A 24,774-nucleotide genomic window follows, 5' to 3' on the forward strand; every position below is an offset into this window, starting at 1 on the left:
CGTATGCTTATTGTTCGTCTTGTCCTTATGTGTTGGCTTTGAGTGTGTGTGTGTGTGTGTGTTGTTCGTTTTGTCCTGATGTGTAAGCTTTGAGTGTGTGTGTGTGTGGTGCACGCGTTTGCGTGCTGGGGGGTTCGTTTTGAGGAGGCTGCGCTTTTGGTGCGTGGCATTCCCTGTTTGATATTTCTCGTTGTTTTTTGGGACTTTGGCCTAATAGACAGTAATATTCTTTGATATATTTTGATATAATTTACTGATCAGGACCTCTGTTATTTCTTAAGCTGGTTTTCAAATTTATCTTTCCTGCAAAAATCTAATAATTGAGCAGCCTTTTGATCTCAAACAGTATCTTTTCATGGAACTGAAATGAAAACCTTTCCAAGTGGAATCAACCAATGTTACTGGGAGAAAGCCAGATTTTAGCAGACTGTGTTAGAGTCAGTACTATATAGCAAAATAAATTTATCAAAATGGTCAAAAGGTCACGTTTATGAAGATTATTTGAAAAACAATAACAGTCTGGAATATTTGGCTAACACAGACAAACAGTTGTTGGCATTATCCAGAAGCATGAGGCCAGGGCAATAAATGTCTGTCAAATAAATAATTTACAAAGATTGTTGTCAGATTACTCCATGAATATTTGAAGAAGATCTTTGCATAGTATTACATTGTCATACTGTAAAATTCTGAAAATTGAGACCAAACAGCCAACTGATCTGATTAGGCAAAAGTAAAACTTTCTTTTGCTGTGGTAAGGGATGAGCCATTTTAATACATGTAAGGTATTTTAGTTTGTTGCTTGTTTGACATCCTGAGAGTCAAATAAAGCCATTCCATAATTTTGGTATTACATTTTGATGTTGTCATTGCTTTTAGTGTTTGACAAATTATTGCTCGTTGGTTGAATTTACTTTGTACAGAAAGAAGAAATTTCCAGGTTTTAAAGACCTGCTCCAGTCCTACCTTTTAACCTTAAATTGTCACTGAAAGTCATGACTATGAACAGTGACACCTGTCAAAATAGAGTCTATTTTATATAAAATTATATAGAAAATACCTGTGGTTTTGCGTGCTAAAGTATGGCGCGTGGCCTGTTACCTATTGTAATCATGGGCTGCATACACACAATAGAATTTGAATAGCCGCGGAGCAGGGCTTTAACAGGAAAGATAACATATGATGCAGAGAGTATAACATTTTTATCTTTTTACATTTAACCTGATGCTTTATCATTTTGATCAACTATTTAAAATTTATAAAGTCAGTATGAAAAGACACACGTAATATATGCTCTACGTTTAGGTTGACCTTCTAAGGAAATTAAGTTTTGCAGTTACGTAGTGCAGGAAAGACAGAGAAAGCTATAACTTAATTCTTTAGAAAGTCATTAAGTGATATTATTAATATTTTTCACCATTATAAGTGTATATGCGTATCATTTAAACAGACGAATGTAAGTCCAAGTACACTAGTAATTGAACCTTGGTTTAGTGGTTAATGTATCCAACTTTGAACTGGTGGCGAAAGGTTCAAAAACAGTTGTTTTATCTTTCACTCTAACATTCTCATTATTGCTATCAGAAGAAGCTTTTAGGAACAACACAGGAAGGATGGTCCAACAAGATGTGGAGATGCTTTGATATAGAGGATATTACATTATTGTCTTTATTGAATTTATGAAACAAGTTGGATAAAGTAGCAAAATGCGAGGCTCTGCTTATTCAGCAAGTTTAATGAATTTAGTGTGGAAAGGCGCAAATGTAATATTCCTTTTGTCACATATAAGCTTTTCATGATTTCTTCTTTCTTTAACAATTATAGACCCAAGTGAATTCGACCAACATCACAACATCAAACGTTCGAGCTTTATTACACCAGTGTAATACCAAAATTGGGTTTGTGTAAAAAATGTGATGAAATACATTATTTAACAGCTAGCAAAGAAAGGAAGACATATTTTGTGCTCAAAAATAGTTTTTCCTCGATAAATATTTGATGTCTGGAGAAACAGTAAAAATTGTAGCAGGAATAAATTGTTTATCCTGGCATATATCAAGCACGAATACTAGTAATTTAAACGGTTTTTAGTTGGCAATGGACCAGGGGTGATGGAACTGCTAAAATTCTGCTGAACTCATCAAATCTGACACAAAATTTGTGGTCTGTTGGCAATAATACAAATATTTTAAGAAACCAGACTGTAAAAATAAGAATTGGTCATATCAGATTTTTTATATGCATTGTATTTCTCCAGTTATTTTCAGTTAACTTCTTAAATGCACGTCGGATTGATTTCATTGCACAGCATTGTGCGCATAGCGTCTCTACCATTATTGTACAATGTACATTAGCAAGCAATAACTAGCAATGGCTAAGAAGGGTCTGGCTTCTTAAAAGGAAAAAATCGAAAATACAGGGTTACAAAGTCAAAATGAATTGTTGACAAACAACAAGGCAGCCCAGGCAAACATGGTCACCATGGTCACCATGGTTTTTGATGGTTAACATGGTCAGCCATCAAATACCATGGTGAAAACATGGTAGCACGGTCGGCCATAGTCTACCATTGTGATATAAGATTGACCATGGTCAGAAAAGATGATCACCAGTTTGACCATGGTCTACCATGGTCAACTTTTTTCAGCCAAGGTTGACCATGGACTACCATGTTAGTTAAATTTTCACACACTGCCTGACTGCATTTTGGCTCCAAAAGTTTTCCTTGTTATAGAATAGTTTTCCTGCATTTATAGACAGATTCAAAGGTAAACTTTCATAGTCTGACTATAATTTGTTGTCATCCTAGCAGTTTTATGACAAATAAATGACTGATTTGCAAAAATAGATATAGACTGCATTTGTCATGTATTTTCATGACCCTTTTAAATTCATATTTATATAGTTTTTGATAGTCAGTAATCACCATGGTCGACTATGGTCGTGGACCTTGTACGAACATGGTCGACCATGGTTCACAACCATGATTTTTGACCATGGTCTGATACCATGTTTTATGACTGTGGTGCCAATTACCACAGCCATGGTCAACCATGGTAATCCATTGTCCCATGACCATGAACTACCATGGTAAACCATGAATTACCATGGTAATAAACCATCAATTTTGACTGGGAAAGGTGCTGTTTTCCTTTGCCTGTTAAAACTTGAAAGGCAAGTAACAAATAAAACTGTAAAGAAAATATTTCTGATGCAGTGACTAAATTCATGAATATTTTTGTAAAAGGGAGATAATAATTTTTTGACACATAATGCAAAAATTGATGCCACAGGGTGTGGTTAGTTTTATCTCATTAATATTGTTTATCAGTTTTCCTTAAATTAAAAAAGTAGTTATGAGTGCCATGGTAATTTTAAGATTGTGACAAACCCCGGTTAAGAACAGACTTCAATTGTCTGTAGTACTGAAGTCTATACTAAAACAGATTTCACCATAAGTGCATATTGAGTACTTAACATTTTGTTGTATTGTGATGTTATGTTTTTTTTCACATTCAGGCATTACCGGTAAAAAATATTAATGGACAAAAACAATTTATTAATTCAGAATTGAAATGTTTGAATAAGGAACAATTGCTTTCACAATATCATTTGCATTAAAGCAAAAGCAATATTGCAAAATGGTCTATCAGAACATTGATCAACTGCTCAAGATTAATTGTAAGGAGCTACTATTTGTGGGGGACTTTTTTTTGCGGATTTCATTGTTTAGTCAGTCCACAAAATTAACAAATAAAAGTCATATTTTATAATTAAATTATGTTTAAAAATCTAAATGCACAGGATTCATATCTATATGAAATAGCTATTTTGGTCAAAACGGGTGTGGAATTCCTATGTCCGACTTGTTCGACTCGGGACTTTTTGCGGGCAGACAAGTGCATTTTTACATTACGTTTGTCCACTGAGAAAATGGAAAAATCATTTAGAGAGTGTTGCTTCAAGTTTATGGCGGTTATAAAAGTATACGAAACCCGTGTTTCACCTGTCCAGGGCCTCTTTATTGAAAACAAATTGGGATGTTTTCGGAAATTCTTTTTTTTTTAGCTAGCACGATTCATGGATTTGCAGATCCTATTCTGTCGTTCGTTTCGCATGAATTTTAACAATGAAAAAACAAAGTTTCATTTCTTAAATGTATTTTTAGAGTGTTGTTAACAGATCTTCTGGTAAGCTGCTTTTGACTGACTTCACACTTACAGGACTGATATAAAGCATTCCTTCGAAAAGCCTGAACTTGGTTTGTTATGAATTCTAAAAAAGACAGTTGGCGAGGAATCAAACAACAAAATTTTCTCTTTAAACATGAAAATATCTAACAGGAAATCATCAGATTAGACTTGTTATCCTAAAAAACATACTCGAGCCACGCCATGAGAAAATCAACATAGTGGCTTTGCGACCAGCATGGATCCAGACCAGCCTGCGCATCCGCGCAGTCTGGTCAGGATCCATGCTGTTCGCTAAAGGTTTCTGTAGTTACAATAGGCTTTGAAAGCGAACAGCATGGATCCTGACCAGACTGCGCAGATGCGCAGGCTGATCAGCATCCATGCTGGTCGCAAACCCACTATGTTGGTTTTCTCGTGGCGTGGCTCATTTATCATTACAGATTTAGTTCAGTCTTTATAGTGAATTCAAGCTGTTACATAATCAAATTAACTTTATTTCATCATATGATAAGCTGTTAATACAGTCTCCTGCAACCCTCATAGGAAAATTGATGGAGTTGATTAAGTGATGTTTAATTAAGATAATGTTGAAAATAGCAAACATTTTTCTGAGAATTATCAGAATTATGTATATAAAAGTAGAAGCAAAATCCTACAGATTATATACCATGTTATTTTGTGTGTTAATAAATTTCTAATGAAATCATGTAGATCAATTAAAGCAGCTTGTAATTAATTAATTGGTAATCTGATTGATAACCAATTAAAGGATCATTGGCAATTTTAGCTCACGGAGATCAAAGGTATTGGTATAGGTGGTTAGTCCGGAATGACATGCTGTGTTGGTATAATGTTTCTGACATTAAACTGAACTGTTCAATGGATCTTCACCAAACTTCAGATGTAGCATCACAATGCATGGACATCTATTCAAATGCTTCTACGGCACAGTCGCAATGTACATCAGAGCTAAAAAACAGAAAAGAAAAAAAAAGCTTTTAACAGGTTTTGCTCATGAATTAATCACTTGATAGAATATTACCAAACTTGGTATGCAAAATCTGCCTTTTTGATGTTATAGTCTTACTTTCATTTAGCTAATTATGTTCAAGCGCTATATTTATCAATCACCTGCTGTGCATTCTGTTTGTCAGAGCTCATAAAAAACCAGGATTCACACATTTTGTTTCTGTATTAAATGCAGTCAATAAGTAACTTCTGAAGATTTTTTATGAAAACAACAGAAAAATGGTATCATCATCCTACTGGTCTAGAATAGAATTTATTTGTTGTTTTTGGCTATTTTAACAATTTGCATTTGGTTTGGAAGAGATACTTGCAATTCAGTATGCAGAGCAGAAAATTTCAGCCAGACATGGACTTATTCAAGAAAAACATGCATTATTTTGCATTTTCTTGAGTGATTAAATTGTCTCAGAAAATCTGTTGAGCTTGTGCAGCTCATTTCAATTTATTCCAGTCTGAAACATGATCATTACATTCTAAGATCCAATGAATCATTCAGATTGACTGAAAGTTTAGGTGGCAGGGGCCTTTTCAAATATTCGTTTGCTGTTTGTGTGCAGGAAAAAATTATAATTCATTGTGATCACTGGCCAACCAACGTTATTATGAATGTTCTTTGTCCCTTCAGTTACCTATACTGTGTTGGTGTGCCATAAAACCCAAATAAATAAATAAATATAAATTTCTTTAAAGGACAATTTCTATGAAGCCATTTGGTAGAAGTTGATGAAAACTAGCATTGACGTTCCTTTGACATGTTTGACCAATGTACAGTTCTGTTTTTTAATAAACTAGACAGACATTTGTTTAAATCTTAGTATATGTTAAATTTCTGCTTGCATTGGCAGCTTTTCATGTTTATGTACTGGCAGTTCTTGTTCATTTACCAGCTGTTCATGTTAATGTACTGCTGTTCATGTACCTGCTGTTCACATACTGGCAGTTCTTGTTCATTTACCAGCTTTGTCATGTGCATGTACTGGCTGTCATATACCTGCTGCTCATGTTCATGTACCTGCTGTTCATGTTCATGTACCTACTTTTCATGTTTATGTACTGTCTGTTCATGTTTGTATACATTTTGTTTATGTTCATGTACCTGCTGTTCATGTTTATGACTGGCTGTTCATGTTTGTGTACCTTTTGTTTATGTTCATGTACCTGCTGTTCATGTTTATGACTGGCTGTTCATGTTTGTGTACCTTTTGTTTATGTTCATGTACCTGCTGTTCATGTTTATGACTGGCTGTTCATGTTTGTGTACATTTTGTTTATGTTCATGTACCAGCTGTTCATGTTTTTGTACCTGCTGCTCATGTTCATGACTGGCTGTTCATGTTGATGTACTGGCTGTTTATGCCATGTACGTTATGTACATATTCATGAACTGGCTGTGCATGTTCATGTACCTGCTGTACATGCTAATTTACTGGCTGACAAATTCATTTACCTTTTGTTCATGTTTCTGTTCCAGCTGTTTATGTTTGTGTACTGGATGTTTATGCCATGTACCTGATGTACATGTACTGACTTTACAGGTTCATGTACCTGCTGTTTGTATTCATGTACCAGCTGTTCATGTTTCAGTGTACTGGATGTTTATGCCATGCACCTGATGAACATGTTCATTTACTGGCTGAACAGGTTCATGTATAATTATCTGACATCCTCTGTACATATATATATTTCTCTACAGTTCCGGATGATTGTTGCTTTGAGTGACTGTTCATATTCTAATCAATTTGATCACAGACATTGATTGCTTCCATCAGATTCTCTGTCTGTCCATCACTGTAATAGGTTACTAAAAGCCCTGTCTGCAATGTAAAAAACAATGATGGTTTGTTTGAGAGCTACAGGGTGATGTGTAAATGTAAATATTCTGTAATGTCTGGCATTTAAGTATATTTGTCTTCTGAGTGAGTGTATATTTGTTCCCCACTGTTAGTTCAGTATTATTTTATTGATAAATGCATACACAATCAGCATAATAATACATTACAAAACACTTGAAAATGGATTGGACCAATAATGAGTTATCTACATTAGTAAATGGCCCTCTCCATATTATAGCAGTCATTCACACATTGGTTGTCTACAGATTATTGCACATTCACAACATTGTACCGCTCTAGATTATGGCACATTCACACATTGGACCTATCAAGATTATGGCACATTCTCCAGATAATGGCACATTCACACATTGGACCTCTCCAGATTATGGCACATTCACACATTGGATCTTTCCAGATTATGGCCCATTCACACATTAGATCTCTCCAGATTATGGCACATTCACACATTGGATCTCTCCAGATTATGGCACATTCACACATTGGACCTCTCCAGATAATGGCACATTCACACATTGTATCTCTCCAGATTATGGCACATTCTCACAATGGATCTCTCCAGATTATGGCACATTCACACATTTGTCCTCTCCAGATAATGGCACATTCACACATTGGACCTCCCCATATTAATTGCACATTCACACATTGGTCATCTCAAGATTAAATTGGCACATTCTCACATTGGACCTCTCCATATTATGGCACATTCACACATTTGTCGTCTCCAGATTATGGCACATTCACACATTGGTCCTCTCAAGATTATATCACATTCACACATTGGTCCTCTCAAGATTATATCACATTCACACATTGGATCTCTCCATATTATGGCACATTCAGACATCAGACCTCTCCATATTATGGCACATTCACACGTTGGACCTCCCCATTATAATGGCACATTCACACATTGGTCATCTCCAGATTATGGCACATTCTCACATTGGACCTCTCCATATTATGGCACATTCACACATTTGTCCTCTCCGGATTATGGCACATTAACACATTGGTCCTCTCAAGATTATATCACATTCACACATTGGACCTCTCCATATTATGGCACATTCAGACATCAGACCTCTCCATATTATGGCACGTTCACACATTGGACCTCTCCATTATAATGGCACATTCACACATTGGACCTCCCCATTATAATGGCACATTCACACATTGGTCTTCTCCAGATTATGGCACATTCTCACATTGGACCTCTCCATATTATGGCACATTCACACATTTATCCTCTCCAGATTATGGCACATTCTCACATTGGACCTCTCCATATTATGGCACATTCACACATTTGTTCTCTCCAGATTATGGCACATTCACACATTTGTCCTCTCAAGATTATGGCACATTCACACGTTGGACCACTCCTGATTATGGCACAAGGGCTTCCGTGGCAGAGTGGTTAAGGTTGCTGACTTCATATCACTTGCCCTTCACCGATGTGGGTTCGAGCTTCACTCGGGGCGCAGAATTTTTCATGTGAGGAAGCCATCCAGCTGGCTTACGGAAGGTCGATGGTTCTACCCGGGTGCCTGCTCATGATGAAAATAATGCACAGAGAGGCACCTAGGGTCTTCCTCCACCATCAAAGCTGGAAAGTCACCATATAACCTATAATTGTGTTGGCGTGAGGATAAAACCAACAACAAAAAATAATGAAAAAGATTATGGCACATTCACACATTGGTCCTCTCACCAGATTGTGACCTATTCACACATTGGTCCTCACCAGATTGTGGCACATTCACACATTGGTTCTCACCAGATTGTGGCACTATATATATTAAAAGGGGTGCTTACCAAAAATGATACAGACTGAATGGCGAAAAGTGCAGATCATGATCAGACTGCACGGATGTGCAGGCTGATCATGATCTACACTGGTCGCAAAGGCAGAATCAATCGTGTCCAGTATGATAAGGGTTAAGAGCTCCTAGATCCCATATTGGTAGACTGTAGAAAAACTTTCAGGGCCATTAGCTAAGGTTAAAACATGGATTTTTTATTTCATATAAAATCAAATTTCTTTTCAGTTTTTAATGAACACCAGAGTGATTGCATCGCCACTCCTGAAAACATAGCGTCTGGTTTGCACTCTGTTCAAGATATTTCAGTCTCGTACTGAAACAAAAAAAATATCTTCTATATGCTTTGTAATTAAGTTGGGAGATTATTTGTTAGTGTTGCTGCATCAGGGAGCAGAATGATTGTATCCTCTATTGATTAAACATACATCTGCCCACATAATTAAATGTTGGTTTTTCAATTCACCTGAGCCATGTAATTTGACATTTTCTCAGCAGTTTAAGTGGAAATTGAAAGGCCATTGTTTATGCAAAAACTGTCTTATGCTGGTACTGGTATCATATTGCTGTGTTACAAAAAAATATTATTTGAGAAAAGTCTGATAAAAATAATTAAAGTTCTTGGAATTTTAGAAGTTTCAAAAATGCACAAAATACAATAAATGATAATTAAGTTGCAGAAGCTTAGAATAAACAAGCAAAACAAACATGGGTATATAATAATACATAAATAGGCTTTTATAAATTGCAAATACAAGACTGTTATTACAGTAGAATGTAATGTGCCATTTAATTTGCGGTTTCTTTAGTATTGATTGGGTTTGGTGATAAAACCATGGTTTCTGAAAAGACTAATCACTAGGTGCACATCTGTTCATGTATAATACCTTACATCATATTGTATAGGGCTGCAGGCTGTTTCTTGGATTTGTTGTTCTAACTATATCCCAGTTGACTTTCATTAATCATTGAATTAGAAGCCGGAAATTGCAAAGTATAGGGGGGTCCATGTATTATTGTTATATTTTGCTACAGGAAAAGTAGCTGGCGGGGGGAGTCGGGGATGACTGTTTGTGTGGGGAGGGGGCTTCAGACCACTATAGCAAGCAGAAATTTGGCCCAACCCTGAGGCTCTTGATGAAACACCTGCTGAGGTGGCTTGTACTGTAATTTCAAGCTTTAAAAATGCAAAAATCAGTGATTGTGTATAAAAGTATTGATTTGTAGCAATCAATAGCCTGTGATCAGATGTAGATATTACATGTTAGAGCAGAGCTAATGTTTTGTATTTATTGCTCTGGGAGCAACTTGCCTCATTGTTAGGGAGGAAAATGAGTCACCATCCTTGTTTTTTCCGATACAGGGCTTCCGATACAGCGTTGTCAAAGAGAATGAAATAAAATGCTCAACTGATATTTTGTGTGTTGCATTAATAAACAATTTAGTGTGCAGGAATTCAGTTGATTCTGTCAAACAAGTATTGAGTTACTTCTTAATTCCATTTTAGCTGCAGTTCTGCATCTTTTATATCATATATTATTGTACCGTAAACCCTATATAAGCGTGACCCTTCCATGAGGATAAGAGGGCATTTATTATGGTCCATTTTTCCACACATTAATTTTAAAAAATGTTATTTTGGAAACGAATTGTCATAACATTATATTAAGCACGAGGAATTCAAAAAGGGAAGTGGGTGCATTTAATGAGCATTTGTTTATTTGGAGGTTTTACGGCACCTTGAATATTTGAACTGAAGCAGAAATACTACTTATTACATAAACGTTAATAAAAATAGGTACTACCAGAATTGTAGCTTCTTAACTTCTTTCTTTAACAGCAGATCAAGGGACTGGTGCTAAAGCTTGTCACCGGAATGATATAATTTATGTACAGGTTCAAACCACCAATTGCTTGATGAGCAAAATGCTTGAGGTATTCAGAGTTTAAAGCTATCAACACTTAGAGAATATAAGGAAAACGGCTACAGTGACCACACACAGCCCTGGTGCTCCAGCAAGAGATGTTTCTCTGTGAACATATGAAGGTACTAAACATGAACATCTTTAAAAGGAGTAAGACTAGAATGAAAATATTTACCATTTACTTAATTCTGTTTTCTCTGTATATTTTCAGTGGTTTGTTCTCGGCCGGGTTCCAGGCAAAGCACTTCAAGGAACAGCAGTCACAGGTCATTGAGAAGGTATGGTTTATAACTCAACTGCAGTTCTGAATTTATTCATGGGAGATAACTCTATAGGCTATTCAAATTTTGTGTAATCATTCCCCTTCTTTCCTCAAAATATACCAGATCTTAGAGAAATTAGAACTTTTGAAGGAGCATCTTAAAATATTTGTTAACAATTATATACCATATAAACAAAACTGCTCCTCTGTGTAACAATCTGTTGACACAGGATGACACTATTGATATAGACAGAGCTATTGCACACCGTTATAGATAGTTCCAAATTTTTAAATAATTATCTCCCTTGAAAAAACTGGTAGCTAGTTTGGGTATCATAGTTCTAGATATCTGATAAAGATAGTGAAAAAAAGTTATTAGGACACTTTTCATAATCCTTCACACACGTAAAGATTACATATGTAGAAACATACAATAAAAGGCAAAAATCCACAGATTTGTCCAAATTACCCTCAAAATGGTGGCCAGGGGAGATAATTTGCTGTTTTAAAAGCATTTATACAAGCTTGTGTATATCTGTTACAAATGAAAATGGATTGAAACAACACGGATGTTCATGATTGATGACATGACATTCAATGCACAGATTCCATTACTCTTTTTTGCTTTTCCCCCAAAGTTATTCCCATGCTGTGATAAAGTATGATTGCATTTAAAACAATCCTTAACTACTCATCACCCATACTTCTAAAAAAAAATATTATATGAAGTCATAATTGCCTCATGCACTCTGATAGGGCTTCCGTCTTGTTTTAAAAATGATGTATAATGTTTTACGAAGAAGGCACATTATAATTATGCTGTCCCTGGTAAATGCATTCCACAGCAAAAGGCTTTCATTGCAAACAGATTTAAGTCAGTTTCCCAGGCAATATTGCCGTTCTTGATCAGGTATGATATATATCTGTTCACAATGATATTTCTGTCAGGGAACAGATACAAAGTTCATATCACTTACTCATAAACGTCAGTACATCATTCTCCTATAGGGTAATTCTAGGTTGCGTTTGAGAGGTGAGGGGAGAGAAGTGTTTAGTTTTTGCTTATTGATATGATTTAGAGCTGAAAGTTCTCTCATTTAGTAATCGCTATTATAAACTCATACCTGACCAGAAAAAGCAAACCAGGGTCACTCAGATGCTAGTCCAATGCTCTAACCACGAGCCAAAGAGTCAACTCCCTGAGACACTTGTCAGAGATTGGCTTTACATATGCAGGCTCTGCGTAAGCAAAAGAACCGACTCCCTGATGTGGTTGTCAAAAATTGGCTTTAAACGTGCAGGCTATGCGTAAGCCACTTTTACATAGTAAAAAGACATACGTAACAGTTTCTAAATCATAGGTATGAGTTATTGAGTTGAAAATTATGATTTACAGCAAATCTCTCTGCTGGCAGCAAGATGCTTCCATAGAATAACTTGGTTCAGATGCATCTTCATTGGAAAGCACATTTGAACAGGGAACACTTTCTTCTTGTGAAGAATCGTACAGCTTGCGTTTTGTTCTGTAGCTATGTTTGTTGTAAATTTTGTCAGAGCTCCAGATAATTTTTTAGGCCAATGAGTATTTACTCGTCATAATTCTTGGGAATGAGCAAAGTTGTAAAATCTGAAATTGACTAGAACTAATTTCTCTCCTGAAAATTTCAATTAAATGAGTGAATATGCTGACGGTATTAGACAAATATCAGAATCTAATAGTTTACTTTGATTTATTTCTTCACAATCAGTATCAATCAAAATTTTACTTTCTTTCATATTTCCTTTTAAAGACATTTTGATAGCATTTTAATTCAGTGGAGTCACAATACCTATTAAATTTTATGATAGACTTTTGAAGTTTACTAGAGCCGAACACATTTTACATTTCGTACTTTATCCAGACGATTCAGTTTTTGTTTACTCTGGTGAAAAGTCATTGCATGTGTTTTGTGTAATTTCATATACATTTTTAAACGCTTAAAAATGATCAAACATGCGTATATGCATTATTTCAATGCGTAATTTATGCTAATACGCAATTTTACCTGGAACCCTGCATTTGTGTTTCTTCAATACCTGAATGACAGTCAATGGTTTCCATGACATTTTTTTCCTTGTTAACTTGTATTATCAATTATGATTCATATCTGAGTTGTTGGCGTTTCAATTTCTGTCAGAAACTGAACAGAGGCTTCACATCACTCACACTCATAACTGCCAGGCACACTTGATTGTATCCCTGAAGAAATTCCATTGTGCAATTAAGTAAAAATCATTAACTCAGAACTAGGGAAACCTTGTGTTTTTTGCTTACCTTTTTGCTGGAAATTCCAGGCAATCATTTACTGCTGTTATTTGTTTGTGAAGAAACAGTAAAAGCCTTCAAAAGCATACCTGAATTATCCTCTAGGTTACAGGGAAAAAATGAAACAATTTCTTCTCTCCGATATAACGCTGTTTCAGTTTTTATTTTGTCTATAACTGTCTTTAATGAAACAAAAAACAAAATTAAATGAGATAATAAATAACTGGATGCTTGGAATATAATGTATTTTATAAGCAGTGCAGCATATTCTGTGTGATCCAGGGTTTATTTATTTCATTTTTTTCATTTGTTTAACAAAAAAATAAACAATGTATTACAGTCAAACCTCATTAAGCAGCCAGTCAGGGAAATGACACAGTCTGGCTTCTTAATGCAGGTGACTGCTTAGGACAGGTTGATATTAGAAAAGAAAATGAATTTGGAAAATATATTTTCCGTCGGTTAAGCGAAGCGAATTAGGCGGGAAATATTTTCCTTGAATAGGTATAGATCCTTTGTTGTATCAGGCCAATCAAAATCTTGTTTTGATGGTTGTTTTATTGGTAGCCTTAGTAACGCTGGTAAGGCAAGTTATCGTGCCGATTGTTGTGATTTGTATGGTCATTCAGTTTTGGGCACCTATGCTTACAAACAGATTATTTTTTAAATCTAAATCACGGGAAATTATTTGTTACTTTATTTAAAAATGTTTATATATATATAGACATTAGAAGTGAATGTTATGCATGTTCAATCATTGAATTGATATTTATGAATTGAATGGTATTTGAAGTTGTCATATGATTCATGTCAGTATTTTCTTATATGTAAATGTAATGGATATGATATTATTGGAAGAAGAAACAATGTAAGCTAATCGTGCCCAAGTGCTCATTACATATTATACAATATATGAAGCATATTGTGTTTTGTTCTTTTGGTACAAAGATCTGTGTATGTTTAAGGAAGTAAATTTACTGTCTGCTTAAGGCAAGTTGAACATAATAAAATTATGTAAAGTGTCAATTTTGGAAAACAGTTGACTGGCTGCTTTAGACAAGTGGTGGCTTAATACAGTGACCTGCTAAGGCAGGTTCAGCTGTATATTTGAAAAGTTTTCAAAATATCACTTTTACTCCTGCTGAACACAAAAATATAAATTATAGATCATAGGAAATTATTATCAAAATAAACTTCCCTATAGATATAGATTGTATAAAAACCTGCAGGTAATTTTTAAAAGAAATTGCATGGACATTTTTTGTCCTTAAATAAACTTTGTGAGTTAATGACTTATTTGGCCTTGAATAGTGCTTTTAACATAAAAAAGTAAATATGGTTATAACCATGGGCTTGACAAGAAAATATAGAAAGAAAAAAAGTATTTTTGTTTTATGCGTAAGATCAAAATATCTTTCACTCTTGAACAACATAATTTAATATTCACATTTTCATTGTGACTACTACAGTTGATCTTTCCTTTCTTGAGGTGTTGGGGGTTGGGGGAGGGGATTGGGGAGGCTGGGGGGAAAGGTGGAGTGGTACTACTCATATTCATTATTATCTGTCAAATGATATTGATAACATTCTTTTTAAATACATAATGGTTCTCAGTTTTGAATGCAATAACCCTATTTTGTACTTTCTTTTTGCAAATGAAATGAGGCCGCCAAATGAACACCTGCAAACCTGATTTTAAAAGTTTTGTCTGTAGACTTTCTCTGCACTGAAACTGTGTTAGATATGAGTATTAGATAATTACAAAAAATCAGAAAGGCGTTTTCAAATAAAAAATGCATAATAAGATAACAGTAGGAGAGACAAAAATAACTTACCTAGATTGGATTAATGGTTTGATAAGAGAATTAAGTTTTATGACCCGTTGAAATGTTTTGCCAGAGTTTAGTAGGTCTTAATGCCTTTTACTGAAATTTATAATTCTTGCCATCATATTTTTTCTTTTGATTAGGCGTAAAAAAAATTGTTTGTTTCCGGTATCCCGACCTACCCTAAATTTTTGGCCCGACCCTAAATGTTTTTATGGCCTAGCTTGGAGAATATTTTTTTCAACTTTTTAACAAAAAGTTGCAAAACTGCACTTTTTATGCTTTAATCATGGCCAGTGATATTAGAAATCTACTTACTGATGCTCTAAAGGCATAACCCCCTTATTTGTATTCATTTTTTGACTTAAAAATAATTTTCAAAAAGTCTCCCTTAATAAAAAAAAATTCCCCCCAAAAAAAAATTTCCGACCTACCTACCCAATTTTTTTTCAGCATGTTACCAGAAACAAAGATTTTTTTTAGGCCTAATAAAACAATAAAAACTTGAACATAATACTTTGCTGAATGCACTGTATTGATGGTTACTGTTTGGGGGTAGTAAGTAAGATTTGCACCCAGGTACAAAATTTGGGTTTTCGCAAAAGCATGCAATCTTGGAACACTTCAAGCACATGTTTTGTCTAGAAACAAAAAGATTCTCAAACAAGAGAAAAGAAAATATATCGTTAGAAAAAAAGGAATATAAAAAGTATTGATTGTACAATAGATATCAATCTCTTTTAGAGCTTTTCTTTTTTTTTAAGAGAATTCAAGGTAGTCTATAAAATATCTCTCTGAATGAAGATCAAAGGAGTTTCGGTTGTACGGGCTAGACTGTTTAATGCTTATTGAAGAACATTAAAATTCATTGTCTGTTTTGCACCTATTGTTTTAATGAAATACCTTTAAGTTGTTACATAAAAAACTGTAGTTAGGAATTTTCACCTCCAGAGTTTACTTCAGTGGGTGCATAACTTTAAAATATTAAAATCGCAGGGTCCATCAGTGTGTATATCATAATAATGTGTGTGTGTGCATGCAACCTTGTAAATTCTTGTCCGGGCTGTAACTTCAACATTCATAGGGGGATTTGAAAATAATTTGACACAAATGTTAACCATATTGAGAAGGTGTGACGCGCTTATGACCCGGGTCTCTCAGATCAAGGTCAATGTCACAGAATGATGTGTATTTTTTTTTTTCGTGGGGCTTTTGTCACAAATATTAACAGCTCTTGTTTCTCCATGAAATGAATATTTTGTTGTATTATTGTAAATATTTTATGCTACTGCACTCAAGACTGAAATAGCACTTACTACAAATTAACAAATGTTGCTTCTTGTATTTTGTATTAAATTCTGAATTTGAGTTTCTGAGGGAGAAACACAGTACAATTATTGACATTTTTCTAATGAGAAAAAGCGTTTTATTAATCGGTTTTCACCCCCTTCTATGGAGGAGTTAAAATATGTACATATTTTAGTTCTCAAGGCAATACCTGCATAAACTTTTCTTCAGTTTTACAATGTAGACGGCCATTAGTTGGTATTTATTCATAGGTGAACTCCTGAAGCTTTTCAGATTTTTTTTTTATAATTTTGTCCGTTTTCTTCTCAAAACAAAAGTAGAAGTTATCAGTACAGACAGTGTATAATGTTCAGGGTGTGACTGTCCTCTGTACCATGATCTCCGAGATTGTAAAACAGTGTCACATTGCTTAGTAACCTTGTCAGTTGGCCATTTTCAAGAATCTTCAGCTTTTGTTATATTATTATTATACCGGATTTATATAGCGCCCTTTTCATCATCAATTTCACATTCAAAGGCGCTTTACATAGTTCAAATGCAGCCACACAGGGCGCATAATTCATCCTCTACTAGTACAGATACAGAGTGATCTGACCAGAGGGACAGAGTGAGACAAAGCCCCACGACAGAGAGATCAGAAATCAGATACAGGCTTGTCCGGCTAACTTAGCCTAACTCGTTGCGAATAGACAGCCTGGTTCTTTAATATGCCCAGTGTATAGCACTGATACACGCAAGGATTGCCTGGGTTCCTGACCAGTACACCTCTAGTTGGATGGGAAACACTGAAAAGCGTTTCTGGAAATTCCCGAGTAGCTGCCGGGGATCGAACCCCCGACCTCAGGATTGGAAGGCCAGTGTGTAAACCACTGAGCTATCCGTCCACCAAATTGAGTCTAAACAAAGATATAGACTGAGCATTAAACCACTGTATTCTTTATAGGGAATATTAGTTTTTAGCCATAATTTATATTATCCTAGAATGGTTGACTTGAGAAATTGTATCTCAGAAAATTTTATTCAAACAGTTTAATGAATTGTGATAAATGAAGTGACATTTTATTTGATTCTTCTTATTTCTCAACAAACCAACTGACTTTTTCTTTTTCTATTTTGCATCATCAGAAGCCATTCATTATAAACTGTTTATTTGTTGATGCAGTCTGGGAGTATCAGAGTAAAGAAGCAATTTACAGGAATTTTAATTGAGCAGAAAATGAGAGGCAGGGTGATATACTAATTGAAGCTAAATTGCCAGAACTGATAAGCCACATTAAATTGGCATTTAATTGTGTTTATATTGCCTGTGCTGAGTAAAGTGTTCTTTCTTTTATTTTGCCCAGGTGTAAAATGTTCTGCTGAATGCTAAAATAAGAAAAAATATTGATTGTTCTACTGAATGTTTAAAAAATATATTGATTGTTCTGCTGAATGTTAAATTCAGAAGAAATAGTGATTGTTCTGCTGAATGATCAAACAAAAAAATATTGATTGTTCTGTTAAATGTTAAAAAATATTGATTTTTCTGCTGAATGCTAAAAACAGGAAATATTGATTGTTCTGCTGAATGTTCAAAAAAAAAAATGTTGATTGTTCTGCTAAATCCTAAAATAGAAAAATATTGATTATTCATCTGAATGGTATAAAAATAGAAAAAATATTGATTGTTCGTCTGAACGGTAAAAAAGAAAAATATTGATTGTTCTGCTGAATGGTAAAAAAGAAAAATATTGATTGTTCTGCTGAATGGTATAAAAGAAAAATATTGATTGTTTTGCTGAATGGTAAAAAAGAAAAATATTGCTTGTTCTGCTGAATGGTAAAAAAGAAAAATGTTGACTGTTCTTTGTAAAATCATTTTAAAAATGTAAAATGAGGTGTGAATTGGAAAGGGGCATCATCTTGTCCATTCATTCATGCTTGAACCTGAAAACTTATTAACAGATCACTTGATGAGTTACCACCCAGTTGTAACAGTCATGATTTACTGAGTTGTTCACATTTGCAAATATTTTGGTGCACTAATTAGTTACCTGTGCTAGAGATGGCCATTGCACAGCAATCTTTTCCCAATAAAAAATAATGAATGTTATGATTTTCCCTAATTTTTCACAATAAAAGATAATTAAAGCAATATACTCAGCCTATAAACATCAGATGCTCTCAATTGTGATGTTATTAAACAAATCAAAACTGACCCTCAGCTTTTCAGTAGTAACTCACTTACCAAATGGAATGCCTCCAGATGTTGGTCAGATTTGCCAAATTTAGATGATTATGTATTTTTTGGTGCTTGGCGGAAGAGAGGAGAAAGATGAATGACAATACCTGTGGATAGGTTACAGAATAGGATCAGAATACATACCTGCTCTTTCCTGGTCAGCTGTTCATAAAAAGGGGGTTGTGGGTGAGGTTATAATGGAAGAGGATGAGTATTAAATATCTTCAGTGTAAGCAGTGATGATCTGTTCAGACATGATACACTGTTTCTCTTGATTTAATATAGAAATGGTGCCATTTATCATTGCTTGGAGTCAGATATCTTTCTACAAGTTCTCATGGGGACCGTTTCTCATTACTTTCCCTTTGTACATCAGTTGTTTGATGGCATTTTAATGGCTCTTTTTTGCCCATTACAGCTATTATGATCTAAACTGAAGAGTATGATTATTTCCCTTTATTGGAGCTGCCTGTAATATGAGCCATGCCATGAGAAAACCAACATAGTGGCTTTGCGACCAGCATGGATCCAGACCATGCTGTTCACTAACGGTTTCTTTAATTGCATTAGGCTTTGAAAGCGAGCAGCATGGATCCTGACCAGACTGCACAGATGCGCAGGCTGGTCTGGATCCATGCTGGTCGCAAACCCACTATGTTGGTTTTCCCGTGGCACGACTCATATACAGTATAGATAAAATGATTAAGCAATATGTATCTAGGGATTGCCAAGCAGCAGTTTGTGAACACTTGGTAGAAAATGAGATATTGCATGACAATTTTAGTAATCAGTATTTACTGCTGAAATTTGTATTGATTTCATCTTTTAATTGCAGAACATGTGTTCTCTTCCTGTATCTTTTGTACTTGATTTACCTGTAGAAACAGGCAGTAAGGAATATAATAACTAATTTAGGAATAATATATCCTAAACAGTGATTTGTCATTTTTGGAGTTCAGATGCAAAGGAATTGTATCACAAGAGTGTATTTAAATATTTGCCTGTTTCATGTGGGTTTTCTTTTCCATGGTATAATACTTTGTCCTTCATATACCCAGCACCAGTAACTGTATCCATCTGTCCATGGTATCTACTTTGTCCTTCATATACCCAGCGCAAGTAACTGTATCCATCTGTCCATGGTATCTACTTTGACTTTCATGTACTCAGCGCAAGTAACTGTACCCATTTGTCCATGGTATCTACTTTGTGTTTCATATATCCAGCGCAAGTAACTATCCATCTGTCCATGGTATCTACTTTCTCCTTCATGTGCTCAGTGCAAGTAACTGTACCCATCTGTCCATGGTATCTAATTTGTCCAGCACAAGTTACTGTACCCATCTGTCCATGGTATCTACTTTGTCCTTCATATACCCAGCGCATGTAACTGTATCCATCTGCCCATGGTATCTACTTTGTCCTTCATGTACTCAGCGCAAGTAACTGTACCCATTTGTCCATGGTATCTACTTTGTCCGTCATATATCCAGCACAAGTAACTGTATCCATCTGTCCATGGTATCTACTTTGTCCTTCATGTACTCAGCGCAAGTAACTGTACCCATCTGTCCATGGTATCTACTTTGTCCTTCATGTACTCAGTGCAAGTAACTGTACCCATCTGTCCATGGTATTCATGTACCCAGCACAAGTAACTGTACCCATCTGTCCATAGTATCTACTTCGTCCTTGTACCCAGCGCAAGTAACTGTACCCATCTGTCCATGGTATCTACTTTGTCCTTCATATACCCAGGGCAAGTAACTGTACCCATCTGTCCATGGTATCTACTTTGTCCTTCATATATTCAGCACAAGTAACTGTACCCATATGTCCATGGTATCTACTTTGACCTTCATATACCCAGTGCAAGTAACTGTATCCATCTGTCCATGGTATCTACTTTGTCCTTCATATACCCAGCACAAGTAATTGTATCCATCTGTTCATGGTAACTACTCATATACCTAGCATATGTGCTTTGCATGTGTCCATATTAATTACCCAAGCTCTGTTTATTTGTCCATGGCATATTCTTTACCCTTCATATACTTATTCATGTGCCCATTGTATTCCATCTGTCCATGGTTCGGGTACTTAGCAGCACATTTGTTGTGTATATGTCCATGGTATCATCCATTTTTAGTTCTGTTCATCTGTCTATGGTATCTTTTTAAACCTTCATTTACCCAGCAAGTATTGTGCTTGTGCCCTTTGTATCACTTGTGTTCAGTTCATCTGTCAAAGCAGAAAAATAGAAACAATAAAGTCATTCCTTGGAGAACATTGCAGAGATGGATGCAGGTCGAGAGTGACAAGCAGAGCTACTTCAAATGATAAATTGCTTTCACCACATGATTTGTAGTTTTTTTCTCCTTATAACATCAAGCTCTTGTAGAGAGTAAGAAAATAATTTGTGATAATCAAGATGAATTTTATTGCCTGTAGATAAGGAAATTACCCTGATTTTAGAATATTTTTTTGAAAGTATTTCTAGAGAGAAATTCTATTTCAAGCCGAAGGAAAAGTTGACATGTTTTTGCAATATCTGTGGAGATTTTTATAATGGTTGCCAAGTTTTTAAGGTTTTTGTAATAGTTGACTTGGTGTTTCTTTTTTTCTGCTAAAACAGCTGGATTACGGACTATTGTTGCTTTTTACATACTTACCTCCCTTTATAATACTGGGAGTGATCTTTTGGAGGTTCAAACTGACAAAACAAGATGTATATCTGAAAACATTTTTATACTAACCATGTTCAGATGGTCGCAAATAATCAGTCTTCAGACCCTATGTTTTGTTCATAAAAGATGTCGCTGGAGGGTTTTTAAATTTTGTATTATTAAGCAGCATTTCTTCTCAAAACATGCAATATTTAGAGGGACTTTGCTGCAATAGTGAAAACAGAAAATTTAAGATTTTTTTAAAATTAAATATGTTATGTAGTTGGTAATGATTCTAGGTTGCAAACTAATTAATTGTTGTTGTTGTTTCAGACTGTAGAGCAATGTTACTACCAAGGTGTTGTCAAACGAGATGAATGGTCTGCTGTGGCTGTAGCAACTTGTGATGGAATCAGGTAATCCCAGATTTTGATGACTGTGACAAATAAGAATTTCCTAATTACAGGAAGTTACTGGTGTGGTTATTACATGGTATTCTTTCTCACTTGTGCACCAGATTAAATTTCCCAGGACAAAGTAAACACATTCTGTGATCATGAAGAGAACATAATCACATTTACTGTGAAATCATTAATATTCATGTGGGACTAATTTTTGAGGATTTCGTGGTTGCATCAATCCACAAAATTTAATCCAAACAAACAAGTAAAATTCCCATTCGTTTTATGTTCAAAAGTTGAAATCCACGAATTCATATCCCCACGAAATTGCTGTTTTAACCAAAATCACAAAATTTCATGCCCACGAAATTAAATGATTTTACAGTAGGTGATTTTAACGATTTTCATTAAAATCAGCTAATTATTGAGATTTTGGTCTTTTTCTTCTTTTAAAATCAAGTAGACTTTGTTTTATTGGTCTGTATGGCATGAGTTCTGATTTATATCTGTGATTAAAGTTTTAATATATATACAAATGTAGTCTTATTTCTTCATCCAGTATTTTCTTTTTGTTTGATCACACAGGAAATTATTTTTCATCAATACCAAACATACTTTTTGTTTGATCAGTTTCTTATTTCTTCTTTAAAAAAAAGAAATTCATGTGAACATTTTGTAATCACATGGCAGGAGAAGTTGACATTTCCATGCAAAGAATTTTAATTTGGTAGAAGATTGACTGGTTTGAACCGAAATACTGTTATTTAAATTGTCCGGAAACTGGTTCTGGTCAGATACCGGTTCCTACCCAGTACAACAGTTGAACAGTTGAATGTTAAGCTCAGCGAAATTGCAGACCCAACTGGAATATAAAAAAGAACATAATTGTAGATTATAAGGTGGTTTCCCTTATTTTTTGAAAGCTTTTCAAGTCAGGGAGGCATTTTTTTTCTTCAAAATTTTACACATCAAACTTGAATTTTTGTTTCCAAACAAACAAATCAAGATAAGTGACATTATTCATCATGCATTGAGTATTTCTTCACAAATACAGTATTTCTGAGAATAGATGGCATTACATCTAGATTCATTTCAGGATAAATTCACCTTGCAGAATATTTCAATCAGGCAAAAAAGTTGAAATGATGATAAAATAGTTCAGTTAAAAGTGAAGTCAATTAAAGACACAGAAATAAAACGTCATTTTAATTCCCAAGATTCAGATGCTAATTTAGAAATTAATGGAGAAGAAGTTGCATGTTAAAAGCTAAATTAAAATTGCTTAGAAATTTAATCAGAAACTGGTTTCCATAGAGACAATTTATTTGGCATCATTATCTTCTCACACAAATTGTTTTGCACCTAATTGTGTCTGAATATAGACAATTTCAATTTAATCTCTTAGAAAATGATGAAGTCAATTTATGTGATATTAAAAGTCAATTTGTATAAAATAGAATTTATGTCACCTTGGCATTATAAGTATTTTGTAATTACAGTATGTTTTAATACTTTGCATGCTGAACACGATTGACTCTACCTTTGCGACCAGTGTAGATCATGATCAGTCTGCTAATGTCTGATCAAGATCTGCACTGGTCACCATTCAGTTAGTATATTTTTAGTAAGCATTCCTTTTAACAGTCAATGGTACCATCTAAATTGAAAGATGGACAATTTCATTATATAAATTTAGCAAGGTAAGTTTTAAGGAAGTTGAATAATTTCCCTTATAATTATAGATGCATTCTTTACATATTCAGTATTTAAATATTCTAAGGTAACAGATTATCAAATGATAACATAACGATTGAGACTAATTTTGACAACTATAATACGATGAATATTTGTTGAAAGCACTGTTTTGAAACTATTGATATTGCTGAAAGCACTGTTGGAATACTATTGGTATTGCTGAAAGCACTGTTGCAATACTATTTGATATTGCTGAAAGCACTGTTGAAATACTATTGGTATTGCTGAAAGCACTGTTGGAATACTATTGGTATTGCACTGTTGGAATACTATTGGTATTGCTGAAAGCACTGTTGGAATACTATTGGTATTGCTGAAAGAACTGTTGTGATACTATTGATGTTGCTGAAAGCGCTGTTGGAATACTATTGATATTGCTGAAAGCACTGTTGGAATACTATTGGTATTGCTGAAAGCACTGTTGTGAAACTATTGGTATTGCTGAAAGCACTGTAGGAATACTATTGATCTTGCTGAAAGAACGGTTGTGATACTATTGATGTTGCTGAAAGCACTGTTGGAATACTATTAGTATTACTGAAAGCACTGTTGGAATACTATTGGTATTGCTGAAAGCACTGTTGGAATACTATTGGTATTGCTGAAAGAACTGTTGTGATACTATTGATGTTGCTGAAAGCACTGTTGGAATACTATTGGTATTGCTGAAAGCACTGATACTATTGATATTGCTGAAAGAACTGTTGTGAAACTATTGATATTGCTGAAAGAACTGTTGTGATACTATTGATATTGCTGAAAGCACTGTTGGAATACTATTGATATTGCTGAAAGAACTGTTGTGAAACTATATATATTGCTGAAAGAGTATTGTGATACTATTCATATTGCTGGAAATACTGTTGGAATACTATTGATATTGCTGGATTGGCTATTGTGATGCTATTGATATTGCTGAAAGGACTTATTGATATTGCTGGAAGGAATTATTGTTATTGCTGAAAGGACTATTGTGATATCATTGATATTGCTGGAAAGACTTATTGATATTGCTGGAAGGACTTATTGATATTGCTGAAAGGACTGTTGTGATACTATTGATATTGCTGAAAGGACTATAATTATTGTGATATCATTGATATTGCTGGAAAGACTTATTGATATTGCTGGAAGGACTTATTGATATTGCTGAAAGGACTGTTGTGATATCATTGATATTGCTGGAGAGACTTATTGATAT

General features: G+C 34.7%; 1 protein-coding gene across 3 annotated transcripts in view; it reads left to right on the top strand.

The window, feature by feature from the left end:
* LOC123531184 (disintegrin and metalloproteinase domain-containing protein unc-71-like) overlaps nt 1–24,774 on the top strand; it is a 74,385-nt gene that overhangs the window by 12,881 nt on the left and 36,730 nt on the right. For all 3 annotated transcript variants that reach the window (XM_053517896.1, XM_053517897.1, XM_053517898.1), the window contains exons 4-5: nt 11,041–11,107; nt 21,751–21,833. In XM_053517896.1, the coding sequence (XP_053373871.1) occupies nt 11,041–11,107; nt 21,751–21,833 (150 nt within the window). The remainder of the gene's footprint in view (nt 1–11,040; nt 11,108–21,750; nt 21,834–24,774) is intronic.

This window comes from Mercenaria mercenaria, chromosome 11, assembly GCF_021730395.1.
Source record: "Mercenaria mercenaria strain notata chromosome 11, MADL_Memer_1, whole genome shotgun sequence".
NCBI lineage: Eukaryota > Metazoa > Mollusca > Bivalvia > Venerida > Veneridae > Mercenaria > Mercenaria mercenaria.